At 46.5% G+C, this 18,464-nt stretch overlaps 1 protein-coding gene across 9 annotated transcripts in view; it reads left to right on the top strand.

The window, feature by feature from the left end:
* Positions 1–18,464, top strand: part of ADGRB1 (adhesion G protein-coupled receptor B1) — a 423,364-nt gene that overhangs the window by 351,567 nt on the left and 53,333 nt on the right. For all 9 annotated transcript variants that reach the window (XM_075920015.2, XM_075920016.2, XM_075920018.2 and 6 more), the window contains 3 exons: positions 1,827–1,929; positions 10,170–10,320; positions 17,265–17,334. In XM_075920015.2, the coding sequence (XP_075776130.2) occupies positions 1,827–1,929; positions 10,170–10,320; positions 17,265–17,334 (324 nt within the window). The remainder of the gene's footprint in view (positions 1–1,826; positions 1,930–10,169; positions 10,321–17,264; positions 17,335–18,464) is intronic.

Raw genomic sequence — 18,464 nt, 5'->3', positions numbered from 1 at the left:
GAGCGGAGGCCCAATGCCTGAACATCAGGCCTAGATTAGTACAATGGGGAATTAGAGAGAGCCTGGAAACAGAGCTGAGGTGAGTCTGAGGTGGATATTGGGGCAAGCTCATGGAAAGGTTGGGAACGTTTCTGAAGGGAAACCGGCGCTGAATTTCTGAACAAGCTGGCTGCAGGATGAAGTTTCTAAGAATGGCTTTCTGGGGTGGAAATGAGTTATGGAGAGAGCCGATGGGGGGCTTAGTTTCAGGGACAGCCTGACCCCTGCGTGTCTCAGGGAAGTTTGGGCCGATTCCGCCTTTTGGGCACAAACCTAGCGACTCTCGGTGTCACCGCTGAGCATTTACATTTGCAAAACGGAAAGGGAAGTGGAAGTGGAGTGGAAGGATGGAGGTCCGCCCGTGTACCACTAGCACGCAGTCCCACTCCACACAGCCTAGGCACCCGGAGCACTGAGCAGGGATGGCTGCTTTGGCTGGGCCAGCAAGGCGTCCAAAACTTAGTACTCAACGCCTAGCATGTTTACTGTTCCCTAAAATAGGTCACTGAGACCAAATTACTAGGCAATACGCCGAGGAGAGAAATCCTGCCGTAAGCTCCGGGGGTGCTACTATATTTTACTCCCTGCCTAAGGCCCCGTTTCTACTCAGGCTAACGCCCACCCATGCCAGTGGGAGTACGTAGATGAGTAAAGTTACTCGTGCTTGTGAGCGTGGGACGGGGGCCATGAATCAATTGCTGAGTAATGCAGCACTTTATTTTTTTGCACGTACGGTTGTCTTTATTAAGTAATTAAAATTGCACTGAGAAATCTCCCTAAATAACGAGTGAGTTGAATTAGACAGCACACATGCAATTCAGGAGCAAGGCGTTGCTGTGCTCTGCAGTGAGAATCAGAACGGAGTAGCAACTGGGGAGGGGCCCAAGCCGAATTGCTACTTTGGGTTCCTAGAATCCAGTGCCGGAATCTTTATTTAGACACCTAGAGGAATGGCCTGGTTTTGGAAGGCATTTGTGCCCCCTAATGCCCCGTGGAAAGGAAGGGAGCAGCACCTTTCGAAACCAAGCGACGGCTGTTTTCCACTCGAGGGACGTCTTGTCAGGTTAAGCAAAAGGGGAGGCGCTTGCTGTCAAGCAACTTGCTGAGAAAATGCATTTACTCGTAATCTCCCCTTTCCCGCTTGCATGCCTGCTGCTCTGTCACTGATTTGTAAGTCTGAGCACGTCGGGGTGGTGGCTTAAAGCTGCTTTTCAAGACCTCTTTCAAGTCATTTGAACGGAGGAGAACTTTTAAGTTTCAGAAAAGGTGCCATGAATTAGAATAGCATCTGTGCCGACAGGAGCGGGGGTACAAATTACAAGGGCTTCTAATCTTGGCCCTTCAGGGCATTCTCTGGGGTAAGGCAGAAAGCGCCTCTTCGCATGGTATTGTGCAACAGGGGTCCCATGCTTTCCCCTAAAGCATCCTCCTTTGGCTACCAGCTGAGTCCATTCGTTTGTCAGCTTGTGCGCTTTAAATACTTATAGTGCTGTCTCATCTAGGAAGGTAGCATTGTCTAGTGGCTAGAGCAGTGGCCCGAGTCCTAGGATCTATTACTGGCTCTGCCGCTGACCTGCTGTGTGGCTTCTTGGGAAAGTCACTGTATCTCTTTCCCTTCCCCCTTCCTTTGTCTATTGAGATTATGAAATCTTTAGGGCAGAAATGATCTCTTACTAGGTGTAAGTACAGTGCCTAGCACAAGGGGGGCCCTGATTTGGTTGCATCCTTTAGGAGCTACTGTAATACAAATTTAAAATACAGTAGTCCCCCCCCTTTTCTCTTTGCAGATACATCCGCTCAGAACGCTCTGTTATTCTCATCAACTTCTGCCTCTCCATCATTTCCTCCAATGCTCTCATTCTGATTGGACAAACCCAGACTCGGAATAAGGTAGGAGACAAATTTGTTGTTCTCTGATTTAGGACTGAGATGATTTGTGCAGGCAGCTTTCGCCTTCCTCCCTCTGTTAAATAGCTCCATGTCAGAGACTCACCCCCCAAATGGCAGATTTCAATTCTCTCTCGTGCTCGCTCCTGGATAATTTGGGAGCATCCTCAGGGCTTTCGCGAAACACCAATGTGATATTTTTGAATCTCTGCCTAGAGTTAGCAGGCATGTGGTGCAGAAAAGGAGAAGGGTTGTTTGTAAGACTTGAGCTATTTTATCTTCCAGAAGGTCACAAAGACAGGTTGTGGAGGAGGGGAATCCCCAGCCGCTCAGCACTGTAAATGCCTTGCACTTCTCAAGTGGCTTCCACCCTCGATGCTCAGTGTGCGTTGCAAGTGTTCATGAAAAGTCTCTCATGACACCTCTCTCTTGTACTGGAAAGTGTTGCGAGTCCCATTGTCCACATTGCAAAGGTTTATAAAGTGAGAGCCCAGCTCCTCCATGGTATTGAGGTGCCTAACTCCCATTGGTTTGGACATCCAAGTCTTAGAGCTTAAGTGACTTACCCCAGGTTACAAATCTAGGAAGAGCCAGGGACCTGATGGAACCTCTAAGGTATACGCCTTCTCTGTATTACCCCACAGAATATCATAATGCCTCTGTAACTCTCTTTCCTAGCACTTTCATTCTTGGGTGGGCACCTTTTATAATACCAACCCCACTCAACATCTATCACTCTGAAGGCACTTGACAGAGGATAGGGCATTATCCCCATTTTACAGATTGGGAAATTAAGTCCCATAGCAACTGCTCCAAAGTCGCAGAGTGGACTAGTGCCAGAATCAGCACTACAACGTGGGTCTTATGAGAGCAAAACCTGGACACAAACCCACAGGGCTATGCTGCCTCTTCCTGCCTCTTTCTTATAGAGAAGCCCCAAAACTGAATGAGGCTGGTGACTGACTAGCCTTTTGATCCCTAGCCTTTTGATCCCTAGGGTGCCTCTGGGGGGGGGGGCAGTGTGGAAGACTTTTCCCTGCTGCCCAGGTTGCACTGTCTGTGGATCAATGGAGAGGCTCAACCTCAGGAGACCTGCAAGCCTGGCTTCTCTCCCTAGTACAGCTTGTGCTTCGAAAGTAAACTCCACAAAGCAATGAGCTTGCCCCCTTTGTGCATCGTGCCTGGTCTGTTCAGTGGTGGAGTGGAGCGCGGAGGGTGGAGAGAATAGCTTTGCCGGGCCTTTCGCTGGGAACTCCATCTGAAGCCAAGAGGGGGGTGTGCCAGGGTTGTGAAAAACTTCATCTCTCCAAGTTCCTTCCCATTTAAAGCTGGACCACCGCGGCTGTGGTTGGCTCTGATTGCTAAACAATCAAGATCGTCTTGGGGAAAAAAAAGTCCACAGTTTTGATGGAGTCGCTCCTGGGCCTTTATTAATTTCTGTCCCTCTTTGGTGCAAAGTTAGGGGCTAGTTTGCTCTTGATGTGTTTGCTCCCCATTTTATAGATCTCCATCATCAGAGCCTTTTGTGGGGACTCAAAGCTTCTGAGTGTGATCACAAGAGGCAGATTAGTTCTTTGCCCATGAATATGCACGAAACGCCATAAATAGAAAGGTTATTCTTGGATTTCCGCTCAGCCGTCTAGTAAACAGTCTCCAGTAGGGAACAGAGAAAGAAACCAGACAGAAGAAAAGCAGGGGCTCCCCGGAGTCTAAATTAGGAATTTATAAACGCTAAATTATTGATGATGGAGCTTTACAAATTTGGCGAGGGTTTGTAGCTATATGTTTCTCTCTGGGTTTCTTTGGTATCAATTAGCTTCAATATTGTGAATTCTTCCTACCTTCATTTCCACCTGTGGAACCTCAAAGCCAGAATCTGATTCTATTTGCAAAACTCCTTGAAGATGAAAGCGCTGGATAAGGGCTAACTAGTTGTAAGGCAGTACAAAAGCAGTGAGCCCGGCGTTATCCAGTGACACATTCATTTCTGTGAGTTTATTAATATATTGCAGGCACAATTATGTGGTATCAATTAGGATTTGATTAATAGAGAATGAAAGGAGGGCAAATTGCAAATTGACAGAGGTTTATGGAAAATATATTCTGTCAAACTACGATTGAGCTTACAAACTTGGCAGATAAATGTAATAGTAGTGACAGAATATAGTTAGATTTCTATGAAGCATTTGACTTGATCCTGCATCGTATTTTGATAAAAAAAAATTAGAATGAGACAAGGTTAGCATGGCACACGTTAAATGGATTAAAAATTAACTGATTGATCTCAAAGTATAATTATAGACAGGGAATTTTCCTGGATCAGTTGTGTTTCCAGTGGGGTTCTGCAGGCCTTGGTTCTTGACTCTACATGATTTTACATCTTTATTAATGACACAGAGAAACCATCAAATCAGAACTGATAAAGTTTGCAGCTGACTCAAAATTGGAGTCGTGGTGATAACTGAAGGGGACAGGTCACCGGTTCGTAATGATCTAGATCACTTGGTAAGCTGGGCACCTGCAAAAAATATCCATGTGAACATGGCCAAATGTAACTGTAGGCATCTGGGAACAAAGAAAGTAGGCTAGTCTTACAGGATGTGGGGCTACATCCTGGGAAGCAGTGACTCTGAAGAAGAATATGTCGGTCACGGTGGATCAGCCAAACTCGAGTTTCCAGTGTGAGGCTGTGGCCAAGAGAGCAAATGAACTCTTGGGCTGCATAAACAAAGGAATCTCTTGTAAGAGTAGAGCGGTTCTTTTCCCCCTCTGGATTTGGCCCTGGTGCGACTGCTGCTGGAATCCCATGTCCACTTCTGGTGCCCACAACTCAAGAAAGATGATGATGAATTGGGGAGAGCTCAGGGAAGAACTATGGGAATGGTTAAAGGGTTAGAAAACCAGCTGTAGAGTGACAAATCTAAAGTGCTCAGTCTATGTAGATCAGTGTTTCTTAAACTGTCTTCCGCTGCACACTGGTGTGCCGTGACGCAGTCGGAGGTGTGCCATGGAGAACAGAGTTCAAAATGGCCACCCTTAAAGGGGCAGGCGACTTTTTTTTTTTTTGCTCAACAAGTTCCCCCCAGCCTTTTTTTTTTTTTTTTTGCGCAACAAAAAAATCCTTGGTGTTCTGGATAAAAAAAAATATTGTTTGGTGTTCCTTGGTCTTAAAAAGTCTAAGAAACACTGCGGTAGCTTAACTAAGAGAAGGTTAAGGGATGACTTGATTACAGTCAATCGGCATCTCCATGTGGAGAAAATGTTTACTAAGGGGCTCTTCAGTCTAGCAGGGAAAGAAATAACATCCTCAAATGACTAGAATTTGAAGCTAGACAAATTCAGATGGGAAATAAGACGTCATTTTTTGACAAGGAGGATAACAGGGACATGGGGACATCTTACCAAAGCTTGGTGGATTTTTCATCACTGACAACTTGGAAATTGGGGCTTGATTTATTTTTTTTCTAAAAGACCTTCTGTAGGAATTATTTTGGGGCATTTCTTTGATCATACCTGTCTCTTCTGGTCTTGAGCGCTCTGAGTCTATGTCCTGCATAGGAAAAAGGTTTCTTAAAAATAAGAAATGTAAGAACTTCTGTGGCCTAATACAGCAGTTGGATAAATTGGCTTGAGCAGGAAGTTGCTGGTTGGAATTTAGCATAGTGTAGCAGGGGAAAACGATGCCTGCCGTCTTGAAAATTCTCAGTGAATAACGGACATGCCTCTGTGGCAGCCAGAAAGTGTAATGTCCAGCTTTGGCAGACTTGTCTGCCCTAGTTTTGATCATGCTTGTGTGCTATAAATAGAAGTGTAGCTACTATGGATGAGCAGCAGGACAGGCACCCCAAGGATGATCCCATCTGAAGCCCTTTTGGTACCCTCACCAGAAGGCTGAGTTGACCATAGAGAATCACCTTCACTTCCTCAGACTTAGCTTGGCCTTTCCATGCTAGGCTGGGGGAGGAGGGATGTAGCCATGACTCAGCATGGGAGACAATTCCTCTATGGCTCCCTGTTTTGTAGATAAATGAAAGACTTCATATTCGTTGGAAGCATAAAATTCTAACCCACTCACCTCCTCACTGTTGCCCTCACCCACTCAGAATTTTTCCTAATCTCTGACAAAGGTAAAAGTGCCTGGAAAATGCAGTACACCTCTTTGGCATGCTAGAAAACCAGAAAGCAAAATGCCAGACAGACTGTTGGCCAACATGGCAAAATCATACCAGCATAGGATAAAATCAGTAACATGGGGAATGTGTAGGAAAACAGTGACTTTTTCATGAAAATCATTTGGCATTTTTTCTTGAAAATGTTGAGTCACGTTTTTGAATTTGTGAAAATTTCACCCAGAGCTACAGGCTGGTTTAAAAAAATAAAAAGAAGCCGGCACCAGGACCTTGTTGTGCGCAGTGCTGTACATACGAAGAACAAAAGTATGGTCTCTGCTGCAAAGGAATTTAACATCTTGCATGCAGCGTCTGATGGCCTCAGTTCACATCATTGTACCCATTGAAATTGATCTGGGCAGATTCCGATAATGGTTATAGTACATCGAATAGCTTCTGGGTGCAAAGGACATTGGTGGGTAAAGAAAAAAGAAGATTCAGGGCATGTCTGCACTAGAAAACTATTTTGAAATCACTTAAATTGACTCAACTCCTGATTTAATAAAATGGAAATAGCGTGTCCTCACTATGGGAAACCCTCGAAATTAGTCCAAGGCAGGCTTTGTTAATGTGGACGAGCTACCTTGACTTAGAGCCCCAGGAAGCACTGGGGAAAAATTAGTTTGAATTACTCTAGGGCCGTGGTCCCCAACACGGTCATTTGTCTGCGCCCGTCAAGTGCTCAGGGCTGGCCTGGCCCCGGGCATGTGGTGCATGCGCGGTGCCGGAGCCGGCCCCGGGCGCGTGGCGCATGGTGAGCACCGGCCCCGGGGGCGCCGCGGATTGACCCCCCGCGGCGCATGGTGGAGGGGGGGGGAGAGAGCGCCAGTGCCGGCCCCGAGCGCACTGCACTTGGGGGGGGGGGGTGGAGAGCGCCAGTGCCGGCCCTGGGCGCGCGGCACTTAGGGGAGGGGGGGAGAGAGCGCCAGCGCCGGCCCCGGGAATGCGGTTATGGGGGCGAACGGCCACGCCCCCTGGCGCCCGGCAACCCCAAATGGTTGGGGACCACTGCTCTAGGGAGTAGTTATTTCGAAATAGCGGCACCGGAGCGTCCATACTATCACTGTTTCAAAATAACTATTTTGAAATTAGCATTATTCCCTAAGGGAAACAGGAGTACAGATTTCAAAATAAGCAGCCCGTTATATTGAAATAACTGGCTTGGTAGTGTGGATGCGCCTCTTATTAATTTGACCCAAGAGAGGTTATTTCAAAATAAAGCCTTAGGGTATGTCTAACCTACATGGCTCCGTCAACGGAGCTATGTAGATTAGTTTGCACAAAAAAGGGAAATGAAGCTGTGATTTAAATAATCACCACTTCATTTAAATCAAAATGGCCACCGCGCTGTGCCGATCAGCTGATTGGGTCACGAGGCATAAAGGATCTGCCGACGAAGGGTTCTATCCCCATCTAGACTGCCGCACTGTGCCGACAATCAGCTGATCGGCACAGCACGGTGGCCATTTTGATTTAAATGAAGCGGCGATTATTTAAATCGCCGCTTCATTTCCCTTTGCCGTCCTGCCTAATCTACATGGCTCCATCGACGGAGCCATGTAGTCTAGACACACGTAGGCTGTGTTTAGACTGGCAAGTTTTTCTGCAAAATCATCTGCTTTTGCGGAAAAACTTGCCAGCTGTCCACACTGGCCGCTTGAATTTCCGGAAAAGCACTGACGATCTCATGTAAAATCATCCGTGCTTTTCCGGAAAAACTATGCTGCTCCCGTTCGGGCAAAAGTCTTTTTCCAAAAGACTTTTGCGCAAAAGGGCCAGTGTAGACAGCATAGAACTGTTTTCCGCAAAAAAGCCCCGATCGTGAAAAAGGCGATTGGGGCTTTTTTGCGGAAAACCGCGTCTAGATTGGTCACGGACACGTTTTTCCGCAAAAAGTGCTTTTGCAGAAAAGCGTCCTGCCAATCTAGACGCGCTTTTCCAAAAATGCTTTTAAGGGAAAACTTTTCCGTTAAAAGCATTTTCGGAAAACCATGCCAGTGTAGACGTAACCCTTTAGTGTAGACCAGGTCTGAGTGACTACACACTAGCAGTACGTTTGTTTCCAGCTCTATTCACAGCTTTTTCTCCATAAAGAGAAACTCTTTACCACCTATTTTAGACCCCTTATGCCTGCCTGAATGCTGTAAGCAAATTTGTCACCCAGGGGGTGTATCTACACAGCAGGGCTTAACTCGAAATAAACTACACAAATTGAGCTACGTCAATTGTGTAGATTATTTCAAAATTGGGAGTGTCTACATAGCACTTATTTCAAAATAGAGCACTCTTCCTTCCTCTTACTCCTCGTACAATGAAGGTTACAGGAGTCGGAATAAGAAGTCCTCCAGCTCGACAGTATTTCGACATTATTTCAAAATAACTGCCTGCTGTGTCGACGTGGACTAAGTTATTTCAAAATAATGTCTCTGTGTAGACGTACCCGGATTCTGATTACTGCCAGTGCTTCTCCTTGGGCGCCACTAGAATGTGTTGCCTTCATCTTTTTCTTGAATTCGAATCCTAGGGCTTGATTCTCTGTCAACGTTAATGGTGCTACATTTATATATTTTCTACCAGCTAAAGATCCAGGAACAGGCCCCCCTTTGCACCCCCTATTGGTGGGCAATTGCTTTAGGGCCCGGTGATTCTAAAGGGCCCAGGGCCCCCAGCTACCAACACTACTGAAACAGTGGCAGCACCTGGAACCTGGGGCCCTTTAAATTGCCGCCGGAGCACCACACAGCCTGCTCTGGGTGTCTCTGAGGGCTGAGGGGGCCAACGTGGCACGCTCCCAGTGGCATTGAGGGCTGGATACCCCTACCCCTTCTGCCCAAAGCTCCACCCCTCCCAGGAGCATGGTGTCAGCCCCACCACAGCCTGCTGTCAGCTCCCCTGCACAGGAATGAAGGCTGGAGAATGTTTTTTTCAGTCATACAGTGAATCTCCCAGTCAGTGTGGGATTATTCCCTGTAGCACATTTTCTGGTGTGGGTTTTTTTTCCAGTTTAGCTTTAACTGTTTCATGATTTTTCCCATTCCCGTGGGAAACTGCTCTCACTGTTATGAAATTTCTCCTTCCAGAATTATCTTTTCTATGTCGTCCCATTACTCCTCGTTACAGCCATTAGACAACTCCTCTCCTTCTCCCACCCCACAGTGCTCTGAATGATCCATTCCTTCAATCCTGGATTGGCTGGGATATGAAGTAAATAGCCTTTTTCCAGATCTCACCTCTGTGATTTTGCTGCTAGTACTATTGCCTGTATGTTCCTTTGGGTAGAGATGGTGCCATGCCAGTTTAAGGTCTGAGCCGACCTCTCCTACAAATACTTTAACAGTCTCATCCCACACTTTTTTGGCTATTTCAAAAATAAACTAAAATACTGTTCCTACTGAATTCAAGGACAAAAATCCTGTTGACTTGGATAAGACAATAATTTCCCCCCAGGCGCTTGGGCCGTGTTTCAGCAAAACCCTTATACATGTGCCTAACTTTAAGCATATACTCAAGTCCCAGGCTCCGACTAGACTGTATGCCTTTTTCGACAGAGGCTTTGTCGACAGATACTGTCGACAAAGCCTCTGTCGAAAAAGAGCATCTAGACTACAACCAGTATTGTCAACAAAGCAAGCTGCTTTTTTGAAAGAGAGTTTAGACACTCTCTTTTGAAAAAGCACAGTTTGCGTGCAATAGCACCTTTTTTCGAAAGAGTACTTTCGAAAAAAGGCATTATTCCTCATAAAATGAGGTTTACCGCTGTCAACAAAACTGCCGCGTTCTGCCAACTTACTGTCGACAGAACGCGGAGGTAGTGTAGACGCAGGTAGAGTTTTGTCGACAAAAGCCAACTTTTGTCGACAAAACCCTGTAGTCTAGACACTCCCCCCCCCAGTGACTTCAATGAGATGCTTAAAGTTTAAGCATGTGCTTGAGTGGTTTGCTGAATTGGGGCCTTGAAGGATACATGTCTTTTCATTATCTGACTCCTGCGTGCGTCCCACTAGAATGCAGTTTGGAAGCGGCTCCCCTTCCCAGCTGCTAATCTCACCTGTATACCTTTCCTCCCCTCTCCAGGTGATATGCACCCTGGTGGCGGCTTTCCTGCATTTCTTCTTCCTCTCCTCTTTCTGTTGGGTGCTGACCGAGGCCTGGCAGTCCTACATGGCCGTGACGGGCAGGTTACGGAACCGCATCATTCGCAAGCGCTTCCTGTGTCTTGGATGGGGTGAGAATTATGGGTCTGTGACTCCACAGCATACAGGAATCTAGCCTAGAGTGGGAACATGGGGGCCTGTTTATCCTCTGAACCTTAATGTACCTTTGTGCTTAGCCAGGGAGGGGAAGAAGGCAGTTCTGGAAACATCTACCTATGAAAGTATGTGGTGGGGGATTGGATCTCTTTCTCCACCTTCCATTCTCCCTGCATTTTCCTCTTCCTTCTGCTCTGTCTCATTCTCCCTCCATCCCTTCATATTCTCTCTCACACTCTTTCGCCCTCCTAGTGAAACAAGCTCTGAAATTATGTCTCCATGGCAGCAGCGTTTTCCATAGGCAAATCAATTATCAGGCTCATGCAGATGTTTGCAGCTAATTTTTCTCCCTCTGTTCTTTTCCCCCCCATACGTTTAATTTATTAGCCTTCCATGAGGCGTTTTGGCATAGAGAACAAATGCAATCATGTGGCACCAGCTTTCAAATGGAGCGCCTACACTGCACCGTCATTTCGAGATCTCTGGCGTTATTTCGAAATAACAATGCGAGCATCTACACAGCCATTCCGTTATTTCGAAATGGGCGGCTTATTCCGAAATCGGCAAACCTCATTCTATGAGGAATAACGCCTATTCCAAAATAGCTATTTCGAAATAAAGCGTGTGCAGACGCTCGGCTGCTGCTATTTTGAAGTAGCCCCTCCCCAGTGCCTCCTGGGGCTCTAAATCGAAATAGCACGTCTACATTAGGAAAGCCGGCCTCTGACTCATTTTGAGGCTTCCCTGCAGTGTAGATGTGCTGTTTCAATATAGGCTATTTCAGAATAACTATTCTGGAATAGTTTATTTTGGAATAAGTGTGCATTGTAGAGGTACCCAAAGATGTTGTAAGCTGGAGTTTGGAAAGAGCAAAATTACAAAAAGTGTATCCAATAGCGAGTGAAAAAAAATACATGCAGACAGAGAAATCATTGCACTGTGCCAGTGAGTCATTTTACTACAGGGCTGCGTCCAGACTGGCGTGATTTTCCGCAAATGCTTTTAACGGAAAAGTTTTTTCATTAAAAGCATTTGTGGAAAAGAGCATCTAGATTGGCACGGACGTTTTTGCACAAAAGCACTTTTTGCGGAAAAGCGTCCGTGCCAATCTAGACGTGGTTTTGCGCAAGAAAGCTCCGATCGCCATTTTCGCCACTGGGGCTTTTTTGAGCAAAATGGTTCTCGGTTGTCTACACTGGCCCTCTTGCGCAAAAACATTTGCACAAGAGGGCTTTTTCCTGAATGGGAGAGTCATTGTATTTGTGGAAGAACACTGACAATCTTACATGAGATCGTCACTGCTCTTGCGCAAATTCAAAGCGGCCAGTGTAGACAGCTGGCAAGTTTTTCTGCAAAAGCGGCTGTTTTTGCAGAAAAACTTGCCAGTCTAGACGCAGCCAGATATCCAACACTTTTCCCCAGCCAGGAAATTTGATGCTTATAAATGCGATGCTTATAAATCACTTGGTGTGATACAGACCAAGAAGCAGTCTCATGCCAGCATCTCAACTCTGTAGTAAGCAGATTCCCTGTCCACATGATCAATCTGCAGCTAACCTCCTTTTGCCTGACCTGGCTAACCTGACCTGAGCTCTTAGCTCTTGGGATTTCCTAGTGATAGAGTTGTGAGTAGAATATGCCCCACAAGCTAAAGGGATTTGTCAAAGCTGACCAATGCAAGGTGTTAAGATTAGAAGTAGGGCATTTAAGGCCAAATCCGGCCCTTGGGTGCACTCTATAACAGTGTTTCTCAACCAGTGCTACGAGTCCCCTTAGGGGAACTCGAGAGACATCGGGGGAGGGGGGGGATATGTCAACACAACTGAAATTTGGAGAAAACTGATTTTTTGTTTTAAATTTTCATTATTTTTGTACTTTTTACACCCCAAAATGTCATCACCTGCCTGGCTACAATTAAGTTGTTTAAACAAATGTGTTGCAATGGTAGAAAAAAAATTGTGTATCTGAAAACTGTGGGTACTGGGGTACTTATAATTTTTTTTAAAAGGGGGTACTTTATAGAAAAAAGGTTGAGAAACACTGCTTTACACTATACCATTGGTCAGGAATAGAAGCCTGCATATGCGCAGAAGCAGAATCTGAGTTGTATTATTTTACACTATTTAAATAGCTATTTCTGTACATCCATTAATGTGACTGCATCTCTCCAAGTAAGGCTGGACTCAACTGGGCATTGAAAGATTGGACTGATACGTATCTTCCTCAAATTTACAGAACAGATTCATAGTGTAAAGCACTCGTTTTCAATTCAATTTGTCATTGTGTTTCTGAACTAAAATAGTTTAAAATGGGACCTTTAAAATAAATATTGTAAGTGAACAATAGAATACACCCCACAAGCTAAAGGGAATGTGTGCACACACGAACACACACACAATTTTATCACTAAAGCCCGATGAGGGACCTTGAATGAATTGAGATAATCAGGTGTTCAGGTAATCAGGGAAAGGTTTCAATGTCATTTTTGACCATTTAGATTAAAGTTTTGGAGCAAACAACTTTCACAAGCCTCATATGGCTGTGTTCATTTGACAATAGGTGTCATTCCACTTACTGCTGCAATGCAGCCACCTCTGGGCCAGATCACATTAGCTGATGTGAATTGCTACTATGAACTGTCCAACAGATTAGGGCGAGAAGTGAAGAAGAATGCCATGTCCCATGAATGCAGCAGGGAATTTTAGATGTGTAAAAGGTAGTTAGACGTTGGTCACAATATTGGGACAAATAACACTTATAATGAAACGAAAACATAGAAACATTTTTAAAGCATACTTTTGGCTCCAGAGACACTTGGTTCTCATCATAGCCATTATCTTTTTCAGTTGGAATTATGAATTTGCTATTTAAAATTCCTTGTTAGATTCTCTCCTGGTGTCAATTGTTGCAGCTCCGCCAACTTCAATGAAGTTGCATCAGTTTCTACCAGTAGTAAGTTTGGTCCTCTGCTTTCTTGTTGTTTCTCACTTGGCTCTGGTCCACAGTAGGGCTTCATTTCTAAATAATGACTCCCCAGAGTAATTCAAACTAATTACTCCCCGGTACTTCCTGGGACTCTAAGCCAAGTTGGCTTGTCCACATTAACGGAGCCTGCCTCGGTCTAATTTTGATGCTTCCCCATAGTGAGGGCACGCTATTTTGATTTTGTTATTTCGTGAGTTATTAAATCGACATAAGTAATTTCAAAATAGTTTCCTAGTGTAGACATGCCCTTGGATTTAAACCTGCTGCTTGTCCAGAAAAAAAAACCCATAGGATCTTTAGCAACCAGTAAGGACTAAGGCCACTTAAGACATGGAGAGATGAACTGTTCCCAGAAAACAATTTCTTAATCAAATATATCCCTATTTAATACTGACAAGTTTTTTGTGACCATATCTTAGTTTCCACTGTTGTTCATCAAATGTTTGATGCTATTATAGTTCAGCCTCTGGGTTGTTAGAACATAAGAACATAAGAACGGCCGTACTGGGTCAGAACAAAGCTCCATCTACCCCAGTATCCTGTCTGCCGACAGTGGCCAGCACCAGGTGCCCCAGAGAGGGTGGACCGAAGACAGTGATCAAGCGATTTGTCTCCTGCCATCCCTCTCCAGCCTCTGACAAACAGAGGCCAAGGACACCATTTTATCCCCTGGCTAATAGCCTTTTATGGACCTAACCTCCATGAAATTATCTAGCTTCTCTTTAAACTCTATTATAGTCCTAGCCTTCATGAAATGAAAGCTTGTTCATTTCACGCTTTGCTTTGAGCATTTTATATTAGCAATATGCACACTGAACTTATTGATTTGGGGTGATGGCCACATGTTAATATATTCTGGCCTGATTGGATGAGCAAAGCTCTCAGAGTCAAGTTTTTGCATAAACACTTGGAATTATAAATTCAAAATTCACTTTCTGCCAAACATTGTTCAGTATTCCCTTGGGATTTGTTGTTACTATGGTCTTTCCCGGCCGCAAACTCACGTACTAGGATGTGTGTGGAAAGCAGATGTAATGGGAGACATGAACACAGTAAAAGTGGATTTCATGACTCTGCTTGAAAAATATATCTGTGATTTTTTGCAAAAAGTTCCTCCGTATTTTTATTTGTCTAATTATTGAATTTTACCTTATGTTTGTGTGGAAATTCAAACGGTCAGTTTAAAAAAAGCATGGGCATTTTACGTTTAGAAAAATGTCAGCTAGCACTACCAATTTACACACTTACTCCTTCCGCCGCTTAGGAGGGGCTACCTGCCCTCTGCCAGCTCTACGTTTCTATGCTTTCGATTAATTTGTTTACACATTCAAACAGATGTTTGCAAATAATTTTTTCAAAGTTATCACTAGGGTTGCCAGATGGTTTCAACAAAAATACCGGACACATTGGACATGACATCACAATCTACATTACATCTTATTTAGAAAATACATTTCTATTTTCTCATTTCTATTTTCTCGATTTGTTTCCCGAACAGAAAGCACAGATACTGGACTGTCCGGTTCAAAACCGGATAACCGGCAACCCTAGTTGTCACCCTGCTCAGATTAGTTGATGGCTGATTTTAAAGGTGGCACATGGGGGAGCACAGTGTAACCCACACTTCTCCTGGGTGTGATGCACTGGGTGTACCAAGACCACTTACAGAAAGAATAACGAGCCTTCTGTACAGCCTTAGCTGCGAGCCAGCCGGCTTTTAGCTCCTGCAGTACAGGCTCATGCCCAGAGATCCCAGCCTTGGTTCCGCCTGTTGGTGTTACGACAGCACCCCCTTAGAATCATGCTGGGTACCGGTTAAATGTTGGCTTAGAAGCGTGTGAACTTCTGAATAATGAGCGCCATTCTCTGTACTACCTGAAGCACCCATCCAGAGATTGTATAAGCTGTTGAGAATGGACAAGATCCCTGTCCAGATTGTTTGGCTCCCTGACGATCACATACAAGTATACTCAGTGCAGGCTGTATAGGAGAAGGACTCTGACAAGAACAAAGTTGTATTTTCAGGAAAGCCCTATCTCGACCATCACCAGTGCTGCAGCCTCTGGCCTCATGCTACCTTCTTGGGCAAAGGCTTGGGAAAAGTTTTCTGTTAAAAGCATTTTCGGAAAAGTGCACCTAGATTGGCAGGATGCTTTTCTGCAAAAGCACTTTTTCCGGAAAAGAGTCCGTGGCCAATCTAGACGCGTTTTTCTGCAAAAAAGCCCCGATCGTCATTTTTGCGATCGGGGCTTTTTTACGGAAAACAGTACTGTGCTGTCTACACTGACCCTTTTCCAGAACAGTTTTCCGGAAAGAGACTTTTGCGCAAATGGGAGCAGCATAGTTTTTCCGGAAAAGCACTGATGATTTTACATTAGATCGTTAGTGCTTTTCCGGAAATTTAAGCGGCCACTGTAGACAGTTGGCAAGTTTTTCCGGAAAAGCGGCTGATTTTCTGGAAAAACTTTCCAGTGTAGACACAGCCGTAGGGTATGTCTAGACTGCATCCCTCTGTCAGCAGAAGGATGCAGATTAGGCAGGTCGACATTGCAAATGAGGCAGGGATTTAAATATCCTGTGCCTAATTTGCATTAAAATGGCCTCTGAGTTTTGCCGACTCAGCAATTTGTCATCAAAAAGCAGCAGTCTAGAGGGGGTTCTGTCGAGAAAGAAAGCCTTTCTCGACAGAACCCTTATTTCTCCTGCAAGGCCATTTTTATGCAAATTAGGCATGTGATATTTAAATCCCTGCCTCATTTGCAATGTCAACCTGCCTAATCTGCATCCCTCTGTCGACAGAAGGATGCAGTCTAGACATACCCGTAACTTTTTGGGCTCCCTGGCATAGGCAATGGGACGTGGAAGGAAAAAGACACAAGAGTAGAAGGGAGAAAGTAGCGAAGCCTCTCCAAGCCACTTGTATATTTACAGGGGCTCAGGCAATTCTAGTGAATTTCACCTGGAGAAGTCAGGTGGGAAGAGAAACCCACGATCATATTGCTGCTCCTAGAACCTGCCCCGATTTGCCAGGAGGGTACTATGACTGAAGACGGGTTGGTTGTCCTGACATGTGACGACTCTTTAAGTGATCTGCATCCTTGGAGGCTACACATGGCCGTTGTGGATAGCCATCACCAAGGCCAGTGGACACCTGCCAAAGCTGTGACACTTTTTCCACCGCCTGACATGAACTCTGGTGCACAAGTCGGGGGGCTTTGTCAGAGCAGAGCTAATCCTTGCTCGCTAGGCAGCTCTCTGAGCCCTAATGGGATTTGCCCGTCTTTAGCACTTAGCTGGCTTACTTCACCATGTCATGCGGAGCAGGCTATAAAAAGCCGCATGGAGACCTCTCTCGCTGAGCGGGCAGGTGGTACTATCTGGCGTTCAGGAATTTTCGCAGGGGAAAAGGAGAGCCAGGCAGGGGCCTTCGTAGCTCCTGGAGTAGCTTTCTGTTGGAGGGACTGGAAGGTTCAGGAGAGTGTTAAGGGGATGCAGGGCCTGCCACCCTGGTGTTACTGGCTCAGCCTGGACCTGGGTGTGTCATGACCTAAGCTGTTACCACCCCGCATCACAATAACCAGCTAGCGCATGAATAGAAAGGAGCTTTCCTGGCGGAAACCTGCCCCCACTAGCCATGAGAGCAACGGAACGTCCCCGACCCACTTCCCCTCTGAGACCCTGGAAGGGAGCGAATGCCTCTGAAACAAACAGTGCAGTATGTACCCCTCTAGGGACAGGTTCCCCCGCCACACTGGATAGGAGCTAACCGCTGCTGCCAGCCAGTGGAGTTACCCTCAAGTCTTGGGCCCGGAAGGCTCAGGGTTCAGGCATTGCTGCGGATCCAGGCGGAGGGAGAAGGATCCACATGTTGAGTGAGGGGCAACCAACGTATTCGCTAAAATGATCGATGCTCTGTTTTGTTTCCTTTCCGTAGGGCTGCCCGCCTTGGTGGTTGCCATTTCCGTGGGATTTACGAAAGCCAAGGGCTACGGCACCGTGAACTAGTGAGTACCAGGCCGGCTCTTCCATAGTCTTCCTTTTCTACCCACCATCCCTTTCTCCAAGCAGGAGCTCCCTCGCGGGGCACCTGTCGGAAGCGCGACCTTTAAGGTACCCGTCACACCAACTGCGGTGTGCACTATGGGGACGGCGAGAAAGGAAGCAGCCTTCACACTGCTTCATCACGTCAACCTGTTGTGTCACCTGTTGGGGTCTGGAGCTTGTGTGACTTCTTTGTTCTCCCCCGGGAGGCTATGGGAGACTGTTGGAAGGAAAGGTGACAGGCGGAGAGGGGACAGGCGGATCTAGGACCCTGCTAAAGGTGTAGGTCAGAGCCTGAGTCCTGCTGTGACCGGGGAAAGCTGTGGACCAGGAGTCCTTGCAGGCCTGGGAACCGGAGATGCAGTCAGGACTGGCTTGTGACAGGGATCCCGCGCCAGCTTACATGGGCAACTAATTTTTTCACAAAATGTTCTCGAAGATTCCCGCCGATTCATTTGGCCCCTGAAGCGTCATGATTTCCCCTTCCACGTTTTGGGCCACATGTTGTTTATTCGCTTGGAAATGGGCAAAATCGCCTGCTCGCCAAGCCTGGCGTGGGCGCCGCAGCACACCTCCCCTTCCAGATGTGCGCTGGAGACTAGGAGAGCAGGGGAAACGGCCTAATGCAACGGAGAGGGGAGAATAAGGGGGAATAGTCCAGGCGGAATCACTCTGCTTAGTGCACGGAGGAAGGTGTAGCAGTCAGAGGGCGTCCAAAGGAAGGGGGCCATTGCCATAAAGACACATTGCACCCCGAGGACAGCAACTGCAGCAGCGATACGCCCGTCTGCTCCCCACCCTCGTCCCACCCTGTCCCCAAAGCCCTCGCGATCCTGTGCCCTCAGGGAGAGATGCTGGAGATCCAGCCAGCAGAAGCAGCGCCAGAGGGGCCTGCCGAGCTCCGGTGCATCCACGTGGGGAAGTTGGCGTGTGCAGCCACCGCCGGGGCAGGGGGAGCGGCCATATTCTGAGACCCATTGCCTGGTCCTCCAGGGTGCTGTGCCCTGGGTAGCACAGGGCGTCCAAAGTGAGGGCAAAGCGCAGCTCCCTCACGGGGTTTGAGGTGCGGGGCTGAGCTGTCCCGTCCATAGGA

This window comes from Pelodiscus sinensis, chromosome 2 (genome assembly GCF_052426305.1).
Source record: "Pelodiscus sinensis isolate ZL-2025 chromosome 2, ASM5242630v1, whole genome shotgun sequence".
NCBI classification, from domain to species: Eukaryota; Metazoa; Chordata; order Testudines; family Trionychidae; genus Pelodiscus; species Pelodiscus sinensis.
This window is presented reverse-complemented; position numbering and strand designations above follow the sequence as displayed.